The 19404-nt window shown below is 49.7% G+C and overlaps 4 protein-coding genes across 4 annotated transcripts; 1 reads left to right on the top strand and 3 right to left on the bottom strand.

Annotated features, from left to right (window-relative positions):
- Positions 1-1738: 1738 nt before the first annotated feature.
- On the bottom strand, positions 1739-4129 carry DEU56DRAFT_979190 (cytochrome P450). The gene is made up of 12 exons (XM_041359732.1): positions 3682-4129; positions 3585-3628; positions 3448-3529; positions 3327-3397; positions 3257-3271; positions 2895-3205; positions 2785-2843; positions 2697-2736; positions 2633-2643; positions 2405-2581; positions 2060-2353; positions 1739-2011 (listed from the first exon to the last, which is right to left on the bottom strand). The coding sequence occupies exons 1-12, from the start codon at positions 4084-4086 to the stop codon at positions 1859-1861; spliced, it is 1662 nt and encodes a 553-aa protein (XP_041210600.1). The 5' UTR covers positions 4087-4129; the 3' UTR covers positions 1739-1858.
- A 1041-nt stretch (positions 4130-5170) lies between these two features.
- Positions 5171-6303, bottom strand: DEU56DRAFT_790721 (Mob1/phocein). Its single transcript, XM_041352622.1, has 5 exons — positions 6203-6303; positions 5920-6155; positions 5777-5870; positions 5602-5729; positions 5171-5550 (listed from the first exon to the last, which is right to left on the bottom strand). Exons 1-5 carry the CDS (start codon positions 6223-6225, stop codon positions 5279-5281), a joined length of 753 nt encoding a protein of 250 aa, XP_041210599.1. The 5' UTR covers positions 6226-6303; the 3' UTR covers positions 5171-5278.
- A 55-nt stretch (positions 6304-6358) lies between these two features.
- DEU56DRAFT_790720 (uncharacterized protein) lies at positions 6359-13216 on the top strand. The gene is made up of 18 exons (XM_041352621.1): positions 6359-6838; positions 6888-7058; positions 7107-7210; positions 7264-8055; positions 8106-8925; positions 8977-9185; positions 9238-9404; positions 9460-9565; positions 9615-9832; positions 9882-10041; positions 10094-10327; positions 10379-10593; positions 10644-10950; positions 11002-11304; positions 11355-11483; positions 11534-11860; positions 11911-12063; positions 12117-13216. Exons 1-18 carry the CDS (start codon positions 6427-6429, stop codon positions 13146-13148), a joined length of 5859 nt encoding a protein of 1952 aa, XP_041210598.1. The 5' UTR covers positions 6359-6426; the 3' UTR covers positions 13149-13216.
- DEU56DRAFT_790718 (uncharacterized protein) lies at positions 13217-14427 on the bottom strand. The gene is made up of 3 exons (XM_041352620.1): positions 14408-14427; positions 14035-14349; positions 13217-13964 (listed from the first exon to the last, which is right to left on the bottom strand). The coding sequence occupies exons 2-3, from the start codon at positions 14118-14120 to the stop codon at positions 13292-13294; spliced, it is 759 nt and encodes a 252-aa protein (XP_041210597.1). The 5' UTR covers positions 14121-14349; positions 14408-14427; the 3' UTR covers positions 13217-13291.
- Between the last annotated feature and the right edge of the window lie 4977 nt (positions 14428-19404).

Below are 19404 nucleotides of genomic sequence, written 5' to 3'. Positions count from 1 at the left end.
TCCTGGAAAGTTAAAACGTTGAAACAGCGCGGGAGAAAATAGTATAAAGGCGGACGGCAAGCAACACCCGTCTCTTGCAATCATGTGGGCAACTCGATTCGGCAGAGGTTAGGGCATAAATCAATTCAACTGACAGGTTTTTGGAGTAATATGGCACCACCACATGGATGGATGTCAGCATGGAATAACGTAGAGAGCACACGTCAGTCAAGACAGGGCTGACGGCGGTCCCAGTGCGGACAAGGAAACCAATCTGGGGGCAGGCGCAGCTCTATTACTAGGCCTGTGATGTTGACGACTTTGATCATGATGGTGATGAACAAGCAAGGCCCGGCATCTAAATCTTGAAAATGCTCGTCGAGCGGGCTTTCTCGGATTTACCCGAGTGTGTAATGTTTTTAGTGTCGCTTGACGTCGTACGCGGGCACTGAGTTGGAGTTTGTCTAGACTTTGATTTACCCGAGTGTGTCGTACGCGAGCGGTTAGAGTTTGTCTAGACTTTGATTTATCCGAGTGTGTGACGTCGTACAGCGTACGCGAGGAGTTAGAGTTTGTCTTGTGATGTTATCAGCGCCAATTTACTATCTAAGAGCGCATCTCCAGCCAATCGGACACGGCCGTAACCCATCAAAATTAAAACCTGGACCTTACCGGAGCTAACCCTAAAAGATGCAATATGACTTACCTTATTTGTACGATGTCGACGGGGTGTGTTGGTTTCTTATCTATTCGACTTTACCTTCGCATCGACGACGAACTACGCCACGAAGTTTGTGCACCAAATATTGACGTCGACATAAATTGTGCATATTCATACTGGCCCGGTGACCATAACACACTCCGAGGGCGATGTTGGGTCACGCACTTGATTGTGTATATCGCACCATCTATTAAAGCGGGTTGTCGAGCCATATGTCATGTCTATACAGCATATTACGATACTCTACAACGTATTATCAAAGAGTCCTGCAGGGCCGCAAAATCATAACAATCACTGTGGAAACGACAAAATAGCGCTCAGACCGAGTGGAGTTAGATATTAATAACTCGAACCTATATGTCACCTCAGAATTATAATTAGATCGCAACAGACGCTCATTCCAGGGCATAACACGAATCCTCATTTACGAGTTTCCAAGGGTGCCTGGGTGCCTAATCTGATGCGGAATCAAATCCGAATTCTAGGATCCTCAGCATCTGTTTTATGTCGGAATGGTCTGATTATACTCTAGGTAGACATCATGAGGACTAGCTTCTAAAATCCTTTCCCCGCTGAATCCCGCTCGTCCCCTACTTGGCTTTGGTTCATGGTAACTTGTCGGGGACTTGGTGAAAAAAAGCAGTTAGAAGCTCACCTGAACACGTCGAGGGTCAGAATTCGAACATAAACACTTTTCCGAAATAGGTTGTAGTAGATATACAAGGTATAAAGAGAAGAAAATCGCGGTCTGGAACAAGCGCCGTTCCCGACCCGGTTTATGGATGTTGAATGTAACAGACGTCTGCTTAGATTCAGATGTATATTTCACCAACATCTCGGAGTCTCGGAAACTTCGCAAGTCAGGTTTTAGTCTACTTTACAGCTTGGGTTGGTATTAGCTCGGATTATACCCATACAAAGGGTTAGTTTTACCTCTGGTTAAAAAGTCGTTTCTGCAGTGAATGTTTGGACCTGGCCATAAGAGAACTGGTGAACAGAAGATATTGTCATATATTCGTAACATATAGGAAAGGATTTCGTCACATTGGAATATAAAGTAATATAAGACCAATATAAGACCATATAAAAGCACCGCAATCAGCATAATGGCCAGCAAGAACTCACCGGTTCACTGATGTGCTAGTGTAACATAGCCACTCATTCATACCGACGAACTCTCAAAGGTGCCCCGATACCATCCTCTCCAACAACCCGCGGACGAGGTAAAATTCCCTTCGCAACCTCGACCTGAGTATCCGGTCCATCCCGCATCTCAAACACGAAGTTCTTCACCAGAACCAACAAAACCGCCTGAATCGCAATGAGTAACGTCGACACCAGCTGATTCGTAGAAATTACCTTGAATTCCGCAATCGCAAAATCTTTTCCAAGACACGTCCTTGGACCATCGGTAAATGTCAGCAGATGCCTGTGACCTTGGACTTCTTTGGCTTTCCCGTTGATGCCCCCTTCAGCTAGCCAACGTTCAGGCTTGAATTCCTTTGCGTCAGGTCCCCAGATGGCCACAGAGCGATTGATCGCTGGGACCGATACCGTGATCAACGTCCCCTTCGCTGCATATATATTATCCGTCATTTCCCCGGACGCGGTGCGCACGGGTTCGCTCAAAGGAATGACGTCGTCTGCAGCTGCCTGTATATCTATTGTTAGGGTGTCTATTCGCATGTAGATAGGCGCACTCACAAGACGAACGAACTCGCGTACCGGAGGATGGAGTCGTAGAACTTCATGAACGACCCCATCCAAGAACGGGAGATTGGCCTTTAATTGGTCATATGTCGGATCTGCACCAAACGCAAACAGTTCCTCTCTGAGTCTTGTTTGGGCATCGGGGCGTTGCGACAGCTCGAGCAGCGCCCACTGATCATCATATGAATGGATTGCGCAGATGTTATCAGACAGTAGACTTACCGTAAGACTGACTGCCAAGGAAAAATCAGTCAATGTGATAGCACCAGAAACAAAATCAACTCACTGGATGTCGTCTCATAGCCCGCGAGAAGCAATACCTTCATCTGCAGGACATCAGCTTGAAAAAAATGGCTGTAATACTCTCCACGGACCTGAGCCACTACTTCGTCTTTGGACATATGAAGCTCGGCATCCTGGCCTTCAGATTTGACTGATAAATGCGTCAATAAAGGGAATACGACGAATCATGAAAAGTGCGTACGCAACAATCCAATGATGGACTTCTCCTCGTCTCTCTCGCTCACATTCGCATCCTTTTCCCGGCGACTGCGAATCAACAACTCGTTCGATATTTTTTCCAAGGTTACGCCAAGCTTCTTAAACAGCTTCGTCCCGTTACTGGGCATCTTGGTAATGATCGGAAATGCTGACGCGAGCAGGACGGGGGCTTCGTTCACTGCTGAGGCTTGTGGGTTGTTTCCGAAAGTGTCAAACATTTCGGTCACGCTGGTGCGCTTTCCATCGAGCGAGCCAAAATCATGGGAGAAACCAGCGATGCCAATCGTATCCAGACTGATATTGCGTCATTTTCGAGACTTGGATGGCAAAAAAATCGTCACGTACGATATATGGTTCATCCTTGGAGTTGTTTCGATGAGGAATTCTACTTTGTCAAGCCAGAAAAGCTACGCACCAGTTTTGAACTTCAATGACAGCATTCCCGTCTTTGCTCGATTCTATAATGGTGTCCCATGCATCTTTGACCTGTAAAGTATCAAGCTCAGAGATACATTTCCCGCATTGTGAATCCTTACCTTGTACGCTGAGTCATAAAACACTGGCGTGAGTTTCCGAATGGCTGCATTGCTGAAAGCTGGCGTAAGAGCCTTCCGCTGCCTGATTCGCAGATGGTCGATTAGTCTCTGGCGCTCGGACAAGAACTGAACAGCACCTTCTGTGGTGTTCACCCTCAGCCCATAGTAGCCCTTTGCCGATCTGACAAGATGTATCAGATAGATCAAGTAAGTAAGAAGAGGACTTTAACATACTGATCCCTCTAAAAGTGCCAGCGAAAGGGACGTCTGCAAATACGTCCATGACTCTCGGGCAAGAAAATGTGCTATAGCTCTTGGGTCGCACAGCACGATGCTGGTTTGTCCGAGGATGCTCGGAATCATATACGCTACCCCATATTCCTCCGCCCAATGTTCATACATTGCACCACTATCATTAGATGAGCCGAGGTCGTGCGAAACGCCGTATACCAAGCTGGTACGAGGTGGACCCCGGAGTTGAGTCGTCTTGAATCGCCAGCGAAGCGCCGCCAGGACTTTGACAAGAGCCCATAGTGCAGCAAATGACCCAGCGAGATTGAGTGCGCCAAACGACCGTGCGGTCGTCCAGAGACTCAGTGGTGAGGGTATAGCTAGTGTAGCGATGGTAGATGCGTTCATTGTTGTGTTGGATTCGACATGAGATCTATTGGGATCTTTATAGTCATGTCTGTGGCAGCGATGACCTACGAAGTTCATCGGCTTGCTGTAGGGACCTCCGAGAGTGATTCCCCGGCATCGGTGTTTATGAATTAGCGTCAGCAGTGAACAGGGTGCAGATATTAAACAGCTTGAAGGCGAAAGTCCAGCCTTTCACGGAGATGAGTTACGTCCAGTCCATGCCGTGATAATTCGATAATTAGGCAGGGGGGCCGAGGCCACTTCAGTGGGGGAAAATGGTATATCGCGGATGATACGGAGCGCCCGTCTCTTGCGGTTGCGTGCGCCACTCTAAGGTCAGTGAATAAATCAATTCAACTGCGACATTTTTGGAGTAAGATGTTTACCAGGTGGATTTGCGTCGCAGATTGTATGTCACCTGGAATGCAGAAGATCAGCATATTTGCCAGTGGGCGGCTAACGGCAGTCCTACTGGTCGCGCGGGCAAGAACTAATCTGGGAGCAGCTTTATCAGGCGCCATGTGTTGATCATGATGCTGACGACTTGGGTGACTCTGAAGTTTATAAACATATGCCGAGCCGAGCAATGTTACCAAGTCAATCAAGTTTATGGCGATCACTTCGGAAATCGGAATACATTGTACGTTCTTACGTACATGGCTTCCACTGCGGCCGCCTTCCAAACTTCGATGTCTGTACAGCGTTCAGTCTGCCATCGATCCTCACGTAGATCATCATTGACCGTCGCAAGACATCCAGTACATTCGCAAGAAATTTTAATAGTACTGTCTCTGAATCGCAGTCTTGAATCATGACTCGGAGCACAAGCTGAGATGAATGTACGATACTCACCGAAGTGATTCTTGCTTGCTGCCCCTGAACTTCATCAGCAACACGACCATTGAAAAAACTATCCCTCTGAGATTGCCAGAATTGAACGGTATCGATACGAACACAGAACAGGTTGGGGTATGGCAGTTTTGTCTTCTTCGGATCCGGATAATTCATGGTCGAATATACTCCATCAATTACGAGCCCACAAGTGGCACTCTGATATGGCTCCAATCTTTCTGCGCAAAACCACGGCATGAAAATGAACATAAATTCCAGACTGTCAACACTAATACAACGGAGTGAATGAAGAACAAAATCAAATACCCACTGCCCCGCGTATACTTGGCCCGCAAGCATTCTAACCTTCTAATATTCCCATTTCCCTCCACTTCTCCCAAAGCATACCAGTGCCGACGGGTGAATTAGCAGCACCCTTCACATCTTTGATGTCCAACAGTTCATATTCTCGGCCGAATGCGAGAAAATGAGCAAAGAGGGAGTTGAAATGGGGCTCTGAGCGGAGATGGAGGATTTGAGAGTAATGGGCGTGGTAGATGTGTGCGAATACGCGAAGGAGCTGACGGTAAACGTGTTTGACGGTCGAAGGGAAGGATTGCGGGAAGTCATGTCCTGTGCAGGAATGGTTACAGAGGGAGGTGGGTGCAGCAAGAGAGTTCTTACCAGACTTTGTGGGGAAAACATTTTCATCATCGAGAAGGTTTTGAATCCATGTCATGACGTAGTCGATGTATGTGGGTGCAGCAAGATGGACGCTCTTGCGATCTTGATTGATCCATGTATAGTTGAGACTGCAGGGCGTTATGAACCAACACGCTTGGAATATGAAGATACGTACTTTTGTCCAGCAGACATGGTCGGACATGATTGTTGCGTACAGCACTCCGAGATTACGCCATAAAACTCGTTCAAGTTGGTATAAAAGTCAAAGACTAACGCGCCATTTGAGATGGCTCGGTAAAGTGGGACTGAAAGACATACCATTGACGGCTACCCACTCCATGATGTCGACATACTTTGGAAGAACGACGATGGTTTTGAAGTTGCCTTTGACGAGTGCTGCCTCTACGAATGGGCTGCACAGGTAAAGGGGTTTTTGGACGCCAGGTGTGACTGGAGACGCAGGCACAGGTGGGGGTGGCATGTCAGACGAGAACGTCGAAGAGGTTGGTGTAGGCGAACGCTTTGGTCCGCGAGGTGTACGCGACATGGAACGACTAGGACGACATTTTAGATGGTTTTAGGACTATGACCATGAGCTCACCCTATTGAATTGAAGAAAGACATGATAAGTGAGAAGGACGATCAGCACTTGGACGATCACGGTTGCGAGCAAGTAGTAAAGAGCAGAACTATCATATCTCAAAAAGGAAGGTCAGTATGCATAAGTCGTGGCGTGGGAGTCCAACGCAGGCCTCGCATTGTCTGCAATTTATTCATTCAAGACTTGATTCAGGCTAAAGCTCAGCTCGTCCCTCCCCATATTACATGGTGGGCACAAGGCGAAAAAGCAAGGCCGCTGCTGCCGCAGCCGTTCACCACGACCACGACGGCGCATCAACACAAGGAACAGACGAGTTCAGCCATCCGCAACCATTCAGCGTCCCACTACCTATCGACATCGATGTGGAAGAACTTTCAAGCTTGATACCAGAAGTCTCATTTGCTACCCCAACCCCTGAGACAATAGTATCTGTGTACAGATTACTACTCGCACAAGTCACCGAAACCAATGCCACTCAGAGAGACCTAGAGGAGGCGAGAGCAGAGGTTGAACGGAGGGAAATAGAATTGGACCAGGCATATCAAGATGCGGAGAACAAGACCAAAAGTCTTGAATCTTCTCTTGAAAATGTTCAGAATCAGCTCACAGTCACGAGGCAAGAAAAGGAGCAGCTCGGTATGTATAGTTCTACCGTCAGTCTATTCAAAGCTTATGTTTCCTGGAGCTGTATCGAAGAGCAGCTTAGAAGCACAGATATCAAATTTTAGCACCTCGCAGTCCTCTTCGTCGACGGAGCTTGATCAATTGAAACATCGTGTCGAAGACGCTGAACGCGAAAAACGTGACCTTATGGGTGTGGTCAATAGGTTGAAGGAAGATGCAACGCAGCGCGACGGTACGTAATTTGAACTTTTCTCATGAATTCGTAGTTGATACTTTTCAGATGAGATACAAAATTTGCGCAACAGCCTTCGACAAGCACGTCAAGAACACCAAACCCAGGAGGCCCAAGTGCGCGAACTCAGCTCATCAGAAACGTCCAACAAGGCACGTATACTCCTACCTGAAATGTAGCTTTCTTTTACCTAACACACCTTCAGTTCAAGATCGACTCTCTAACGCAGCAACTCGAACTTTCACAGTCCGAAGTCGAGCGTGTCACCTCCGAGTTGTCCTCCAAAATCGAAGAACACGCTAAATACCGACGCACGAAACATGCCGAGTCCGCGACTCTTCAAGCCGCACATGACTCACTCACTCAACAACACTCAGCATCGGAGAGCGCATTCAAAGCTCTCCAGAGCGCGCACTCATCTCAAACACACCAACTCACGCAGGCTCTTGCACGCGTACAGGATTTGACTGGACAGCTTGCGGAACAGGAAGCAGCGTTCACCAGTGAAGCATCCGGACTGCGACGACTAGTAAACATTATGGAAGAGCGCGAGAAGCAGGCAAAGGAGATCGTCGAAGGCATTGAACGCGAATGGGCAGGTGTCGGTGAACGCGCTGAGCGTCGCGAGGCTGCCCTGCATGCTGAAGTCGAGAGGGAGAAGCGGGCCCGAGAGGAAGCGGAACGAAAGGTCGACCAACTTGAGACTGTCCTTGAACGTATGAACCGTGGTGAATTGCCTGTCGCCACCCGCGGAACTCCTGTCCCAGGAACCCCATCCACGCCCGCTCGTAATCTTGCCCAAGGGGCCGGAATGGAAGGTATGCTCGGTTTGAGCCCGACGGTCGCAATGGTCAGCAGGGCGCAGAAGACTGGCAAGACTTTCACCGAGGTCTATGCCGACTACGTACGCTTGCAGGATGAACTAGCAAAGAAGTCAGCCGAGTATGATCACATGGACAGAACGCTTTCTGCAGTGTTGGCTCAGATCGAGGAACGGGTAAGTTGCATTCCCATGTCATTAAGACAGTAGTCTGATCATCTGTCTAGGCACCCATTCTATCACAACAACGGGAAGAGTACGACCGCCTACAATCTGAAGCCGCACAACTTGCCTCACAACTCTCGACCGCGCTCGCCGAACGAGAAGCTAACTCAAACGCATTCCAAGAAGCTTCGCAGAAGTTGAAGAAATCGCACTCAGAGAATGAGCTTCTGCAACGACAGCTCGATGACCTGGGCCGGCAAGTTCAAACTTTGCTCAAGGAACTCGGGAGACGCACAGACCCGTCTTTGCCCACGGATGTGGAAATGGAAGAAATGGACCCCCTACCAGCTGAAAACATCGACGCGGTCATCACCAACAACCTCGTGTTGTTCCGCAGCATCGGTGGGCTGCAAGAGCAGAACCAGAAGCTACTCAAGATCGTTCGTGAACTTGGCGCGAAAATGGAGGCAGAGGAGCGTGAGTACCGTGAAGCACTTGAGCAAGAGCAGAGTGAAGCTGTGAGAGAGGCGCACGAGGCAATTCAGGATTTGGCCGCACAGCTCGAGAGACAGAAGAAGAGCAGCGATATGACTATTCAGGCGTACATGAAGGAGCGGGATGCGTTGAAAGCAATGCTTGCGCGGGCTGAGCGCTCGGGACTCCATCCGGGTGTCAACGGCGACATTAACGGCATTTCTGGTCCCATCAAAGACAATCTAGCTGCAGAACTTGAAGACGTGCAAGCTCAATTTGAGGCCTATAAAGCTGAGATGGGAATGGACTCTGTGAAGCTTCGAGAGGAGTTACAGCAAGCGCATCGCGACCTCGGGCAGGTCAATGTTGCGCTTGCGAAGGCGAATGCAAAGATTGAAAATCTCGCTGGTAAGCACTCTCATTGTTGTGTCCTGCTTTCTGTCGTTTAGATTTTCCAAGACCGTCATCGTATGAGCCAGGACGAAACAGCGCTACATACCCGCGATATCGACAACTTGACGAAGCGCAATCAGCAACTCTACGACCAGTATATCCGGATTGATGTCGAGTGTAATCGGGCCCAGCACGAATTGTCGGAGGCCAATAGCCGTGTCGAGCAGTTGCGGAATGACAATGCTAACCTGCGTGCGGAGAAGAAGATATGGGAGGTGAGCGTTTTTTGCTGTCGAGGAACGTGGTGTTGAGTATTGTTATTTCAAGTCTGTCCAAGTCCGCCTGGTACAGGAGAACAAGACCCTTTCCGTGGAGCGGTCTCACCTGGCTGATCTTATGGCCAATGTGCAGAGGATGCACGGCGATCTTGAACGTTCGGGAGAAAATGACCGCCGGCGTCTGGAGAACCAAATCCAGACGATGGATGACCAGACGTGCGGAACTGATTGTACTCTCTCGATGTCATAAGAGACTAATTGGCCACCACAGGAAAGACATGAAGGCTCAGCTCTTGCAGGAGCGCGATGCAGTCCGCCACGTTACACTTCAGAAGGATATCGACTTAAAGGACCTGCAAACCCGCCTGGACAAGACGGTATGTTTCACCTCCTCTTCGGACATATGCCAGTTCTGATAGGTTGCAGACCGAACAACTATCTCAAGCCCGGGAGTCTCTCGTCGGTGCAGAAACCAGCAAAGTCCACCTTCAAGAGCGTGTCGACCAACTTACACGCCAACTACAAGGTAACGAGGAGAAACTTGCCGTGTACGAACGTCGGCCATCGGTTGCCAATGGTGTTGCTCCTACTGCGCAAGACCTTCCACGTGAACAACAACTCGAGCAAGAAGTCGCGGAATTGCGGTTAGTGCCCAAGGACTCTATTTGTGGCATCATGCTGAATTCATTCTAGGTCTGCTTTGAAGGTCGCTCAAGTCGATCTTGCAGCTGCCCGTAGCCACATGCAACAATTCCAAGAGATCTCTCAAGCCAACGAAACTGCTCTGTCCGCGCTAAATGCTACGCACGACGAATACAAGACTGAGACTGAGGCGCAAATTTCGAAGAACGAGGTGGGCTCCACTCGACTTGTCAGAGCTTTGGTCCTCATATTGCTCTTTACAGCTCGAGTACAAGGCCCTTCAAGATAAACTGCGCAGTGTGGAGGATGATTTGCGACAGTCTGCCGGCAAGTTCTCTGAACTTCAACGCACGTTTGAGTCGGAGCGTCTGGTTTGGACTAATGACAAGAAGACTTTGGAGGATACCATCGTTGACCTGAGCACCTCTGAGAAGACTTCTGAGACTGATCGTACATCTCGCGAGAATGAAGTTCGCCAGCAGGAGGAAAGGGCGCTTGTAAGTTGCTATTATTCTATTGTTATTACCCGTATTCTTAATCTTTTTCAGGCCGCAGAAGATAGATACTCGCGCGAAGTCATCGTCCATGCGGAGTCGATCAAGACCATCGAGACCCTCAAACAACAGCTTTCCGTCTCTCAAGCTACCTCCAGGGAGAACCTGTCAGAAGCTGCCAATGCCCAAGCTAAGCTGGCAGCGTCTGAGGGCAGCTGGAGACAGCAAAAGGAAGCTTTGGACAAGGAGATTGCTGATCTTAACGCACGGTGGGTTCTTGACTTGATGCCGACCGGTTCTTTGTCTGAGGAAAATACAGCTCCAAGGATCTGTCCGCACAGAATGCTCTTCTTCATCAACATCTCGAGACTGTTAGTACCCAAGCTACGCGCATACGTCAGGCTGTAGACTCTTCTGCTACCGATGGCACTGCTGGTGATGCGGATGTTGGCGGCGATGTGGATACTAAGGTTTCAGAGCTCAGATCTGTGGTGGCTTACCTGCGCAAGGAGAAAGAGATAGTTGATCTCCAGCTGGAGCTCAGTAAACAGGAGAATGTCCGATTGAAGGCTCAGATCGAGCACCTGACTCAGAGTTTGCAAGAGACCAGAGCAACCCTTGCTGAGGTACGTTTGCTTTAATGGGACACCGTCAATCATGAATGACGATTGCATCAGGAGAGAGAACGGGCGATGGAAGCGGCGACTTCGGATGCTCAGCACGCTGAGATGTTGGAGAGGATCAACCAGTTCAACATTCTTCGAGAAAGCAACGCCACCCTCCGCACTGACTGCGAGACTTATGCTAAGCGCTCCCGCGAACTCGACGCTAAACTGCGGGCATTGTCTGCAGAGCTTGAACCCGCCAAGGAACAGGCTCGTGTCGCACAAGCAGAGCTGCAAGCCCGAGATGCACAGATCACCCGTCTTGAGGGAGAGACCCGCCGTTGGCAAGAACGTAACGCGCAGTTGCTGAGCAAAGTAAGTGTTCAGGACTATTTATCTTTCCTTAAGCTGACGTGCCTTGGAAGTATGATCGTACCGACCCTGCTGAGATCCAAGGATTGAAAGACGAAATCGAAACGCTGAAAACGCAGAAGGCCGACGCGGAGAAATTGGCTGCGGAACATGAAGAGAAAGCAAACACTATTCAAGCCCGGGTACATACTTTCTTTCCAGACGATAACGCCGTTCTAACCACAGTATCAAGCTCTCACGTCTCGAGGCTAACTTCAGAATTCACAAAGACAGCAATACGAAGAGTGTAGACAAGTTCAAATCTAGTCTTGGGTTGCTTAACAGCGAGAAGTCTCAGCTCAATGCCACCGTCAGTGAGCTCGAGGGCAAAATAAAAACCCTGACTGCCGAACGAGACGCATTGCGCACCACTTCGGCACCTGATGCGTCGCAGCAGTTGAATTCCCAGCTGGAGAGGTTACGGCAGGAGAAGGCAACTTTGGAGCAAGCGTTGGCCAAAGAAAGGGCTGCGAAGGCCCAAGCGCCGGTCGAAGGTTCATCAGATCAAGTTGTGCTCATTGTATGTTCTTCTCATCAGTCAAAGTTTCGTTGCTTACCCCATTCATCTAGGCTTCCCTCAGGGAGGAACGAGATAGGATTTTGGCAGAAAAGGAGGCTCTGATCAAAGCTTCTTCTGCTCCACCTTCTGACACTGTGCGCTCCTGGGAATCAGAAAAGCTTGAGCTTGTAAAGGCACGAGATGAGGCGTTGACGCGTGCTAATGTTGGTCACTTGCTTTGACTGTGTGTCGCTACTCTGACGACTTGCTTTTTTAGACCGCAGACGAGCTGGCGAAAAAGATCTCCGATGACGTCAGGAACCTTCGTCAATCGAATGACAAATTCCAGGCTAGAATACAAGAAATGCAGAAAGCCAGGGACAGGTTGAACACGGAACAAGCTGCCACTGTCGCCGCTGCTATCGAGAAGGCCAAGAGTGAAACTGCAGGCGGTGCTTCTGTAAACACTGAGGAACTATCGAAAAAGCATGCCCAAGAACTGGAAGCTCTCCGAGCTCAGCTGACTGCCCAGCACGAGGCGGCCCTCAAGGCAGCAGTAGACGCTGCCACTAAGGCTGTCAAAGCGGAGCCTGCTACTTCTTCCGATGAGTCAACGCAAGCCACTATTGCAGCTGCTATCGCTGCTCATGACGCAGAGCTCCAAGCTCAACGTAGCGCGGAATTGGATGCGGCGGTCGAGCGGGGTAGGATGGAATCACAGGCGAAGAGTAAGATCAAAGATGGTCAGCTTGTTCGATCTCAGGCCAGGCTGAAGGACCTGGAGGCGCAGGTGTTGGAGTGGCGAAAGTCTGGTTTGATCCCTGAGGCCCCACCACCGCAAACGCCCACAGCGTCGACCTCCAAGGCACCACCACCCCCAGCCTCTGCTGCATCTTCTACTTCACAACCAGCCACGGCTTCTACACAGTCAACAACTGCGGCAAGTGCAATACCTGTGAAGCCTGCCGCCGCCGCCGCCGCCTCAATAGGTCAACCTGCAGCTGCCAGTGGAGAAAAGCAACCCACCAGTGGTGCGGTGCCACTCGGTGTCCCTAGAGGTGGCCGAGGCAGAGTTGTACCGCGCGGCGCTGGGAGAGGCCTCAGTATCCGAGGCCGGGGCGGCCCTCCACCCTCTGCTGCTGCAACTACCTCCGGTACCACAGGAATGTCTATCATTGGTGCTAGCAAACGTAGTCGAGAAGAAGATCTGGCCTCGGACGATTCTCTGGCGAAGCGGCCGAAGCCTGCAGCGGAGACCACCACCGCACCAAAACCCCCTGTTATTCTCCGTCGCCCGCCTCCATCATAACTGGACTCGCAGTACATACCTTTACCCCATCATGGCTCCACATATTGTATCAATATTTCACTCGTCGATTCATAATTATAACTGCTTCCTACTCGTGTCATTTGTGTTTTATAAGTAAGCCGAGCGCATCACGCTCAACGGAACTACTTTGAACAATCAAGATACCTGTCAGTCGCCTCCGCCAGTCTCCCCCATCGCCCTCCGTTCCAGCTCTTAAGTTCTTCCCACTCCTGATTCTCAAAGCAGTACTGTATCCACTTGCATAGCCCCGCAACCATGAAGTCAGCAAAACACGGTGTATCCCCCAATATAAATTGACCGCTGCTCTTCGCATACCACCCGTCCACGGTATTGCATCCAGCCTGCAATAGACTCCACTGTTTCTCTCTCTTCTCGGGCGGTGCAAACTGCTCCCATGGAATGCCGAACCACTCCGGACGAGTACGAACATAGTACTCTTTGCTCTCGGAATTGAGCTTCTGAGCACCTTTAAAACAGCCCAGCATGACAACGCCCTTTGTCGCGTTATAGAATGCGGTGTGAAAGACGTGCACCAGCGCAGCTGTGTTATTTGGCAGTACTTTCGGTGTATCGGGGTATTGCTCATCAAGGTACTGTGCGATCGCAAAGGAGTCTCCAATCAACCTATTCGTATTGGGATCCATGATGACAGGAAGTGTGTACACGGGTGTTGGGATTCCCTTGATGTCCCGCAAGGCGGTAGGTGCAAGAGAATTCTGCTCATAGAAGGGCCTGATCTTCGGAAACTCGAGCCAGACGGTCTCGAAGGGCAGACCCTTGAAGGCGAGACAGTATCTGTGCACTGACATGTTAATCTAATGATAAAGAGGAACTCATGAGCTGGGTAAACCGTGACCGTACATGCCTTGTTTTCATCGTATTTGGAGACCATGGTTGACCCTCCACGACACTGGGAATGTCATAGAAGATGATAGGTTTGAGCTCTGACATCGACGTTGCTTCCACTGCGATATCCGCGTAGTACTAGAGTAACAACTGATTGGTTTTAAATACGCAAGAGGAGAGGCAAAACAATCCGACTGAATCACTGCCCCCAAACTACTGCGGATGATGGCGTCAAACATCATGATAGCCGAAGCTAAACGGATGTGGGGTTGATCGTGTTTAGTTTCTCCCAGTTCAGTAAATAGTACCAGTGCCTGAAAAATTATGTGCGTAGCTAGTGTACAGTTACAGTCCATGTAAAGGTAAAATTCAAAATTCCTCAAGATACCCACTATCACGGCTATAATATCTCTACTGTCCTTATGTCCATCATACTGTGAACAGAAGCCACGTCGTTCACTTGTGCAACAATATTGTGATCTGAGGCGACTCTTCTGTATTCTTCGCGCCACTTGTGCTTTTGCAATAAAAATGCGCTAAACTGCTGTCCGAGGCGAACAGTCAATCGCAACGCTTGCAGTTCCGAGTCAGCCGGAGATCCGGGCTGTGTATCGTCTGGAAAGTCGGAATCAGACCACTCGAGGAGACCCCACGGATAAACAAGCACGAATTTCTGTCGAGTAGGTCTCGTTGGCGAGAACTGACTTAGCTTCTCATCCGTGGTGATCAATAGGTCTCGAAGTCCGGTTGCCTTGACTTCATACGTCACATGTGTCTCCTGGCCTTCGTCAAGCCTCTGTTTGACTTCGGTGACAGGGAATGCGATGCAAGGCAGATGCAGACGACGCTGCCCAAAACGAGCAGCAGGGAGGGTGTGAAGTTTCTTTCGCAATGCCAAAGCTGACTGTACAGCTTCAGCATCTCGTAGCGAAGAGACTGATTTGTGCAGCTCGTCGTCAGATAGAGATGGGTGTGGGTGTGGTGGCGTTTTGTATGAAGTAATGTCTGCTGGCAGACAGCTGTTGTACTCGGATGGCTTTCCGACCCAGTCTAAGGCGGTAATGTCCCCAGACTGGCCTATGATCTCCTGCAAGAGCCGCCCGAGTGCGTTTTGCTTCTGCTCACCGTAGCGGACAGATAGCTGGACGGCAAATACGCCAAACAACGAGTATGCAACGTCTTCCTGCTTCGTGGTGACACGTGTCGATACCCATCTGAGTTTCTGTCGGGCATCTTTCATTCCCGGCTGGAAGGCGACGAGGGCCCGTGCATCTATACCCGTCGAATCCTCCAATTCTTGCATGATCTTGATAGAATCCTTGTGATTGGGAGAGGGGTCATCGAGATACAGGGTCCAATCTTTTTGATAGAAGCGAATGTGTCTAGGAGCCAAGAATTCTGGGACGGTCCATCCTCGCGTGTTCCACGCACTCCTTGCGAGTGCGCCGGACTCGGAAGAAGGCGGAACATCCGAAAGGTAGACCATTGTAAGTGCTGAGCTGCGATACCAGCCAAACATGGATTGAAGTGATGTTTGGACTTCGACGCTGTTTGTTTGGTCGATGCAACATGTATCAATCCACCCCCAGAGATACCCCGCATTACGAGCAGTCCTACAGAACGACTGCAACTTTACGATGCCACCAACTGGCTTCAACTCGTCAACCGCCTTGTCCTGGATATCGGTGAGCTGAGGCTCCATCTCCTGCCACCTATGCGATAGCATGGCGCAACGGAAGTACTTCGCCACCACATTTTGAATGTCCTCTTTTCGGTCTGCATGCTGCATTGTAAATGACAGAAGCTCCTTGTATTCGCCGCTCGATTTGAAGGCATTGATCTGAGCACCTCGATTGCAAATGCGCCCAGTCGAGGTATTAAGCAGACGAAGCGGAGCGTCGTCGAGTTGGGCATGAATGGCCTCGTGAATATTATTTCCTGCTTTGATATGATTGACATAATGCGGGTCCAGTCCTGGAGAAAACGTCGCACAACTTCATAGTCATATTAGTCGGGACTTACTAGTTATTTGGGTTTTGGGAGCATTGCCCAATTTGGAAAGCACCTCGATGGCTTCGTCATGGCGTTTTGCGCCATTAAGCGCTGAAAGCTTTAACTGGTATCCGAGATGACTCGAAGGGCTGAGTTCAATGATCTACGCATCGCGAAAATTAGCCATAGCTACGAAAAATTGGATGGTATCACACCTTTTGCGCATCAAGAAGCGCATCATCCCAAAGCATTTTTGATAACCTCGCCCTACTGCGCTTTGCAAAGTTTTTATCGGTCGTAGAATCGAGCTCGATCGCCGCTGAGTATTGCTCGATGGCCCTATCGAAATCGCTTGCCGCAAGGGCAGCATCTCCGTTTGTACCATAAAGCCTGCTGCATTTTTGCTTGAAATCTAAGCGAGATGTGTTGGTGAGACTGTAGCCTGAGCGACATTACTGAAGACTTGCCAGTAGACCAATCAAGGCAGCTTGCCTTCGTAATTTCATCACTCATATCTATCATGTAGCGGTACGATTTGTGGGCCTCTTCAAGTCTACCTGCGCAAAGGAGTACGTCGCACAGATTCTGGTTTGCAGTTCGCCACAAAGACTCGAGGTCCCACCCGAAGAGCTGAAAAATGGTCAGTGAGACAAAAAAAAATATTCGGTTGCATCAAATCAACACACCACTGCAAAGTCCTCGTAAATAGAAGGAACAGAATGAATGTCCGATTTTGATGAGAAGGCATTGGTATTGACGGCCGCAGCGAAGTGGCCAGCAGCGTCGTCGTGACGCGTGTCATTCAATGCATTTATTCCCAGTTGGACATGTAGATACGCCTAACGTGCAAAATTCAAAACAATCAGCGTCGAGGCACAAACTGGGCTTGACCAAGTTGGTGCTCACTTCTACCATACGACAAGCACGAGTATCAGCACTGGGGCAAATGGTACCCAGCTCTTGGACGCGCAGTATCGCCTCCTCGTGATGGTTTGCATTAAAAAGCGCGATGGCCTGAAAAAGGTCAGGAGCAAGGAGTATGCGAGAAAATACTGGCATACCTTAATTAACAGAAGAAGATGGATGATCTTCGAATCTCCATCTGTGAACATGAACGCGAGGTCAAATGCTTTCATTGCGGCCTCAATCTGTTTTTGTCCACAGAGGGCAATACCCTGGGAGATGCAGCCAGTCAAAGAGGGATGGATGCTGAGAGACTAGTGAGCCACCAGTTAGCTTATGTAAGGAGGCGACGATGGGACAGTGTATCTTACTATACGTGCATCTTTAAGCGCGCGGTTCCAGTCGAGTTTCTGCGCCATAAGAAATGAACGATTGGCGTAAGAAATATAGTTGAAGTTGGCGTCAGCATTAATCGCTTGTGTTAGCAGCGCTTCAGCAGTAGACAAATCCCTATTTATGAATGCATTGCGGATTGTCATGTTTAAAGTGAGGAGCTGCATGGGGTATGCTCGAACCTTGTTATACTTAAGTCAAGGGTGTGTACTTACTTTGGAATCAGGCCACATGTCTTCCGGTATTGCCCACTTTGAGATGTGTGTATCTTTGCCTGCGCTGAGGATGTGCTTGCCATCCAGGGAAAAGGTGACGCGGAGGACGTAATTGGCATGCTCGAATATGGCGATGGTCCGTCGATCTGAAAGCCGCCAGAGGCGGACATGTTTGTCATGAGATGCAGAGGCGACCAGGGTACCATTAGAATTCACGGCAATGGCGTAGATCAGGTCAGAATGGCCTGTCCATGGAACACCGACCTGCTTCCAGGTCGACGTATCCCACTCCCGTACGGTGGGATCGTGAGAAGCTCCTCCAGAGAGAAGCCGTGTGCCATCGGGCGTCCACGCGAGTGAAACGTTCCATGATTTCGAATTAGAATTCACAGCATGAGCCTCGAAGTTTGCGATAAATTTCATTGTGCGTGTATCCCAGATTCGGATATCCTTGGATGTCGCGATGGCAAGAAGTCCGCCAGACGGTGAGTACTGAACGCAGAAAACTTCACTGCCACAATTGATCTGCTTTTGCAGTTGCCAAGTTGTTGTGTTCCACAATCTTGTCGTTGTATCCGATGAACCAGTCGCGATCGTATGAGCTCGATCTGGAGAGAAGTCTATCCAGCGGATCCATGTTTTATGGGCTTGGATGGGTTGAAGAGTGAGACGCTCTCCAGTTTCTCCATTCCAGGCGATAAGCTCTCCGTTCAAACCTCCGCTTGCTATCAATTGCCCGTCCCGTGATACTGCTAATCCCTGCACCCAGCTGCGATGTCCCTCCAATTTATTCAGCGCGGTCCCGTTCTTCAAGTTCCACAGACGAAGTGACTTGTCCTTCGAGCCCGTCACCATACGTTGTCTATCAGGGAAGACTGCGACTGCGCATACGGCATCTTCATGGGCTTCAAATACTCGAACGGGTGTGGTCGTCGGAATGATGGACTGCGCTGTGTTCGCCGTTTTTGTGTAAAGTGACGGTGTCGAGTAGGGTGGAGGTGGACTTGTGGTAGGCATCTTGCTCTAAACTGCAGAGATGCGACGTGCGTGTCGGGGTACTGGGCGTTTTTATGCATTTTCACAGTTACTGCATGTAGGTGAATGTCCGAGCTTGTCCCGTAACAACCCCAATTGTTCCAAAACTTGGTAAGTTCGTAACACGTAACAGAGGTTCCATCAAATCATTTCATATTCGACGGCTTCAATAATGTTTTGCGTCTCTGCGTGACGGTCCAGCTCAATGTTGCAGCTTTCCAGATGGCCCAACGTTTCGCGCCAAATCCACATAACAAAGTGTAGCCGTGACTGCAGTACTGTATGTCTCAATGTCAAGTCATTGAATAGGATCAATGCTGTAATTACCTTTGGTGATGTGGGTCCGATATCAGATATCAGAGTGCTATGGTCACATATGCGGCTACTGGCACGTTGTTCCCCTTGTTCCTCATTGTTCCTTCCAGAGTCTGCATGTTTATAGGAAGCAGCCAAAAGCGTGTCACTTCCCACGTCAGCCACGGAAGCTGGCGCCTTGTATTCGCCATGTATGTTTTCGTAACCAGCATCCGACGGTCTTCCTTACGGGCCGTTTTTGTCGTTGAATGAACATCGATATGGCGTAGTGGCGACTGAAAGAAGGCCACAGTGCCAACGGGGTGGTCACTCTGGGCTAAATTCGCTGCTGGGCCCGTGATTTTGGGCGCTACGGATGTGGAGGAGGCGTGATTTAAGCACAGGGGGGAGCCAGCGAGTTGTCTGTTCGAACCCGGCAGGAGATCAAGTAGTGGTGGAAAACTGGTCCCTGTGAGTAGGACCATGAAATCAGCAATAACTTGACATCAACAAAACAGCACGAAACATGTATGGTCAGGTGATGCCTTATAACGCTT

Source organism: Suillus clintonianus (genome assembly GCF_016758775.1).
Source record: "Suillus clintonianus strain FC179 chromosome Unknown DEU56scaffold_20, whole genome shotgun sequence".
In the NCBI taxonomy this organism is placed as follows: domain Eukaryota; kingdom Fungi; phylum Basidiomycota; class Agaricomycetes; order Boletales; family Suillaceae; genus Suillus; species Suillus clintonianus.
This window is presented reverse-complemented; position numbering and strand designations above follow the sequence as displayed.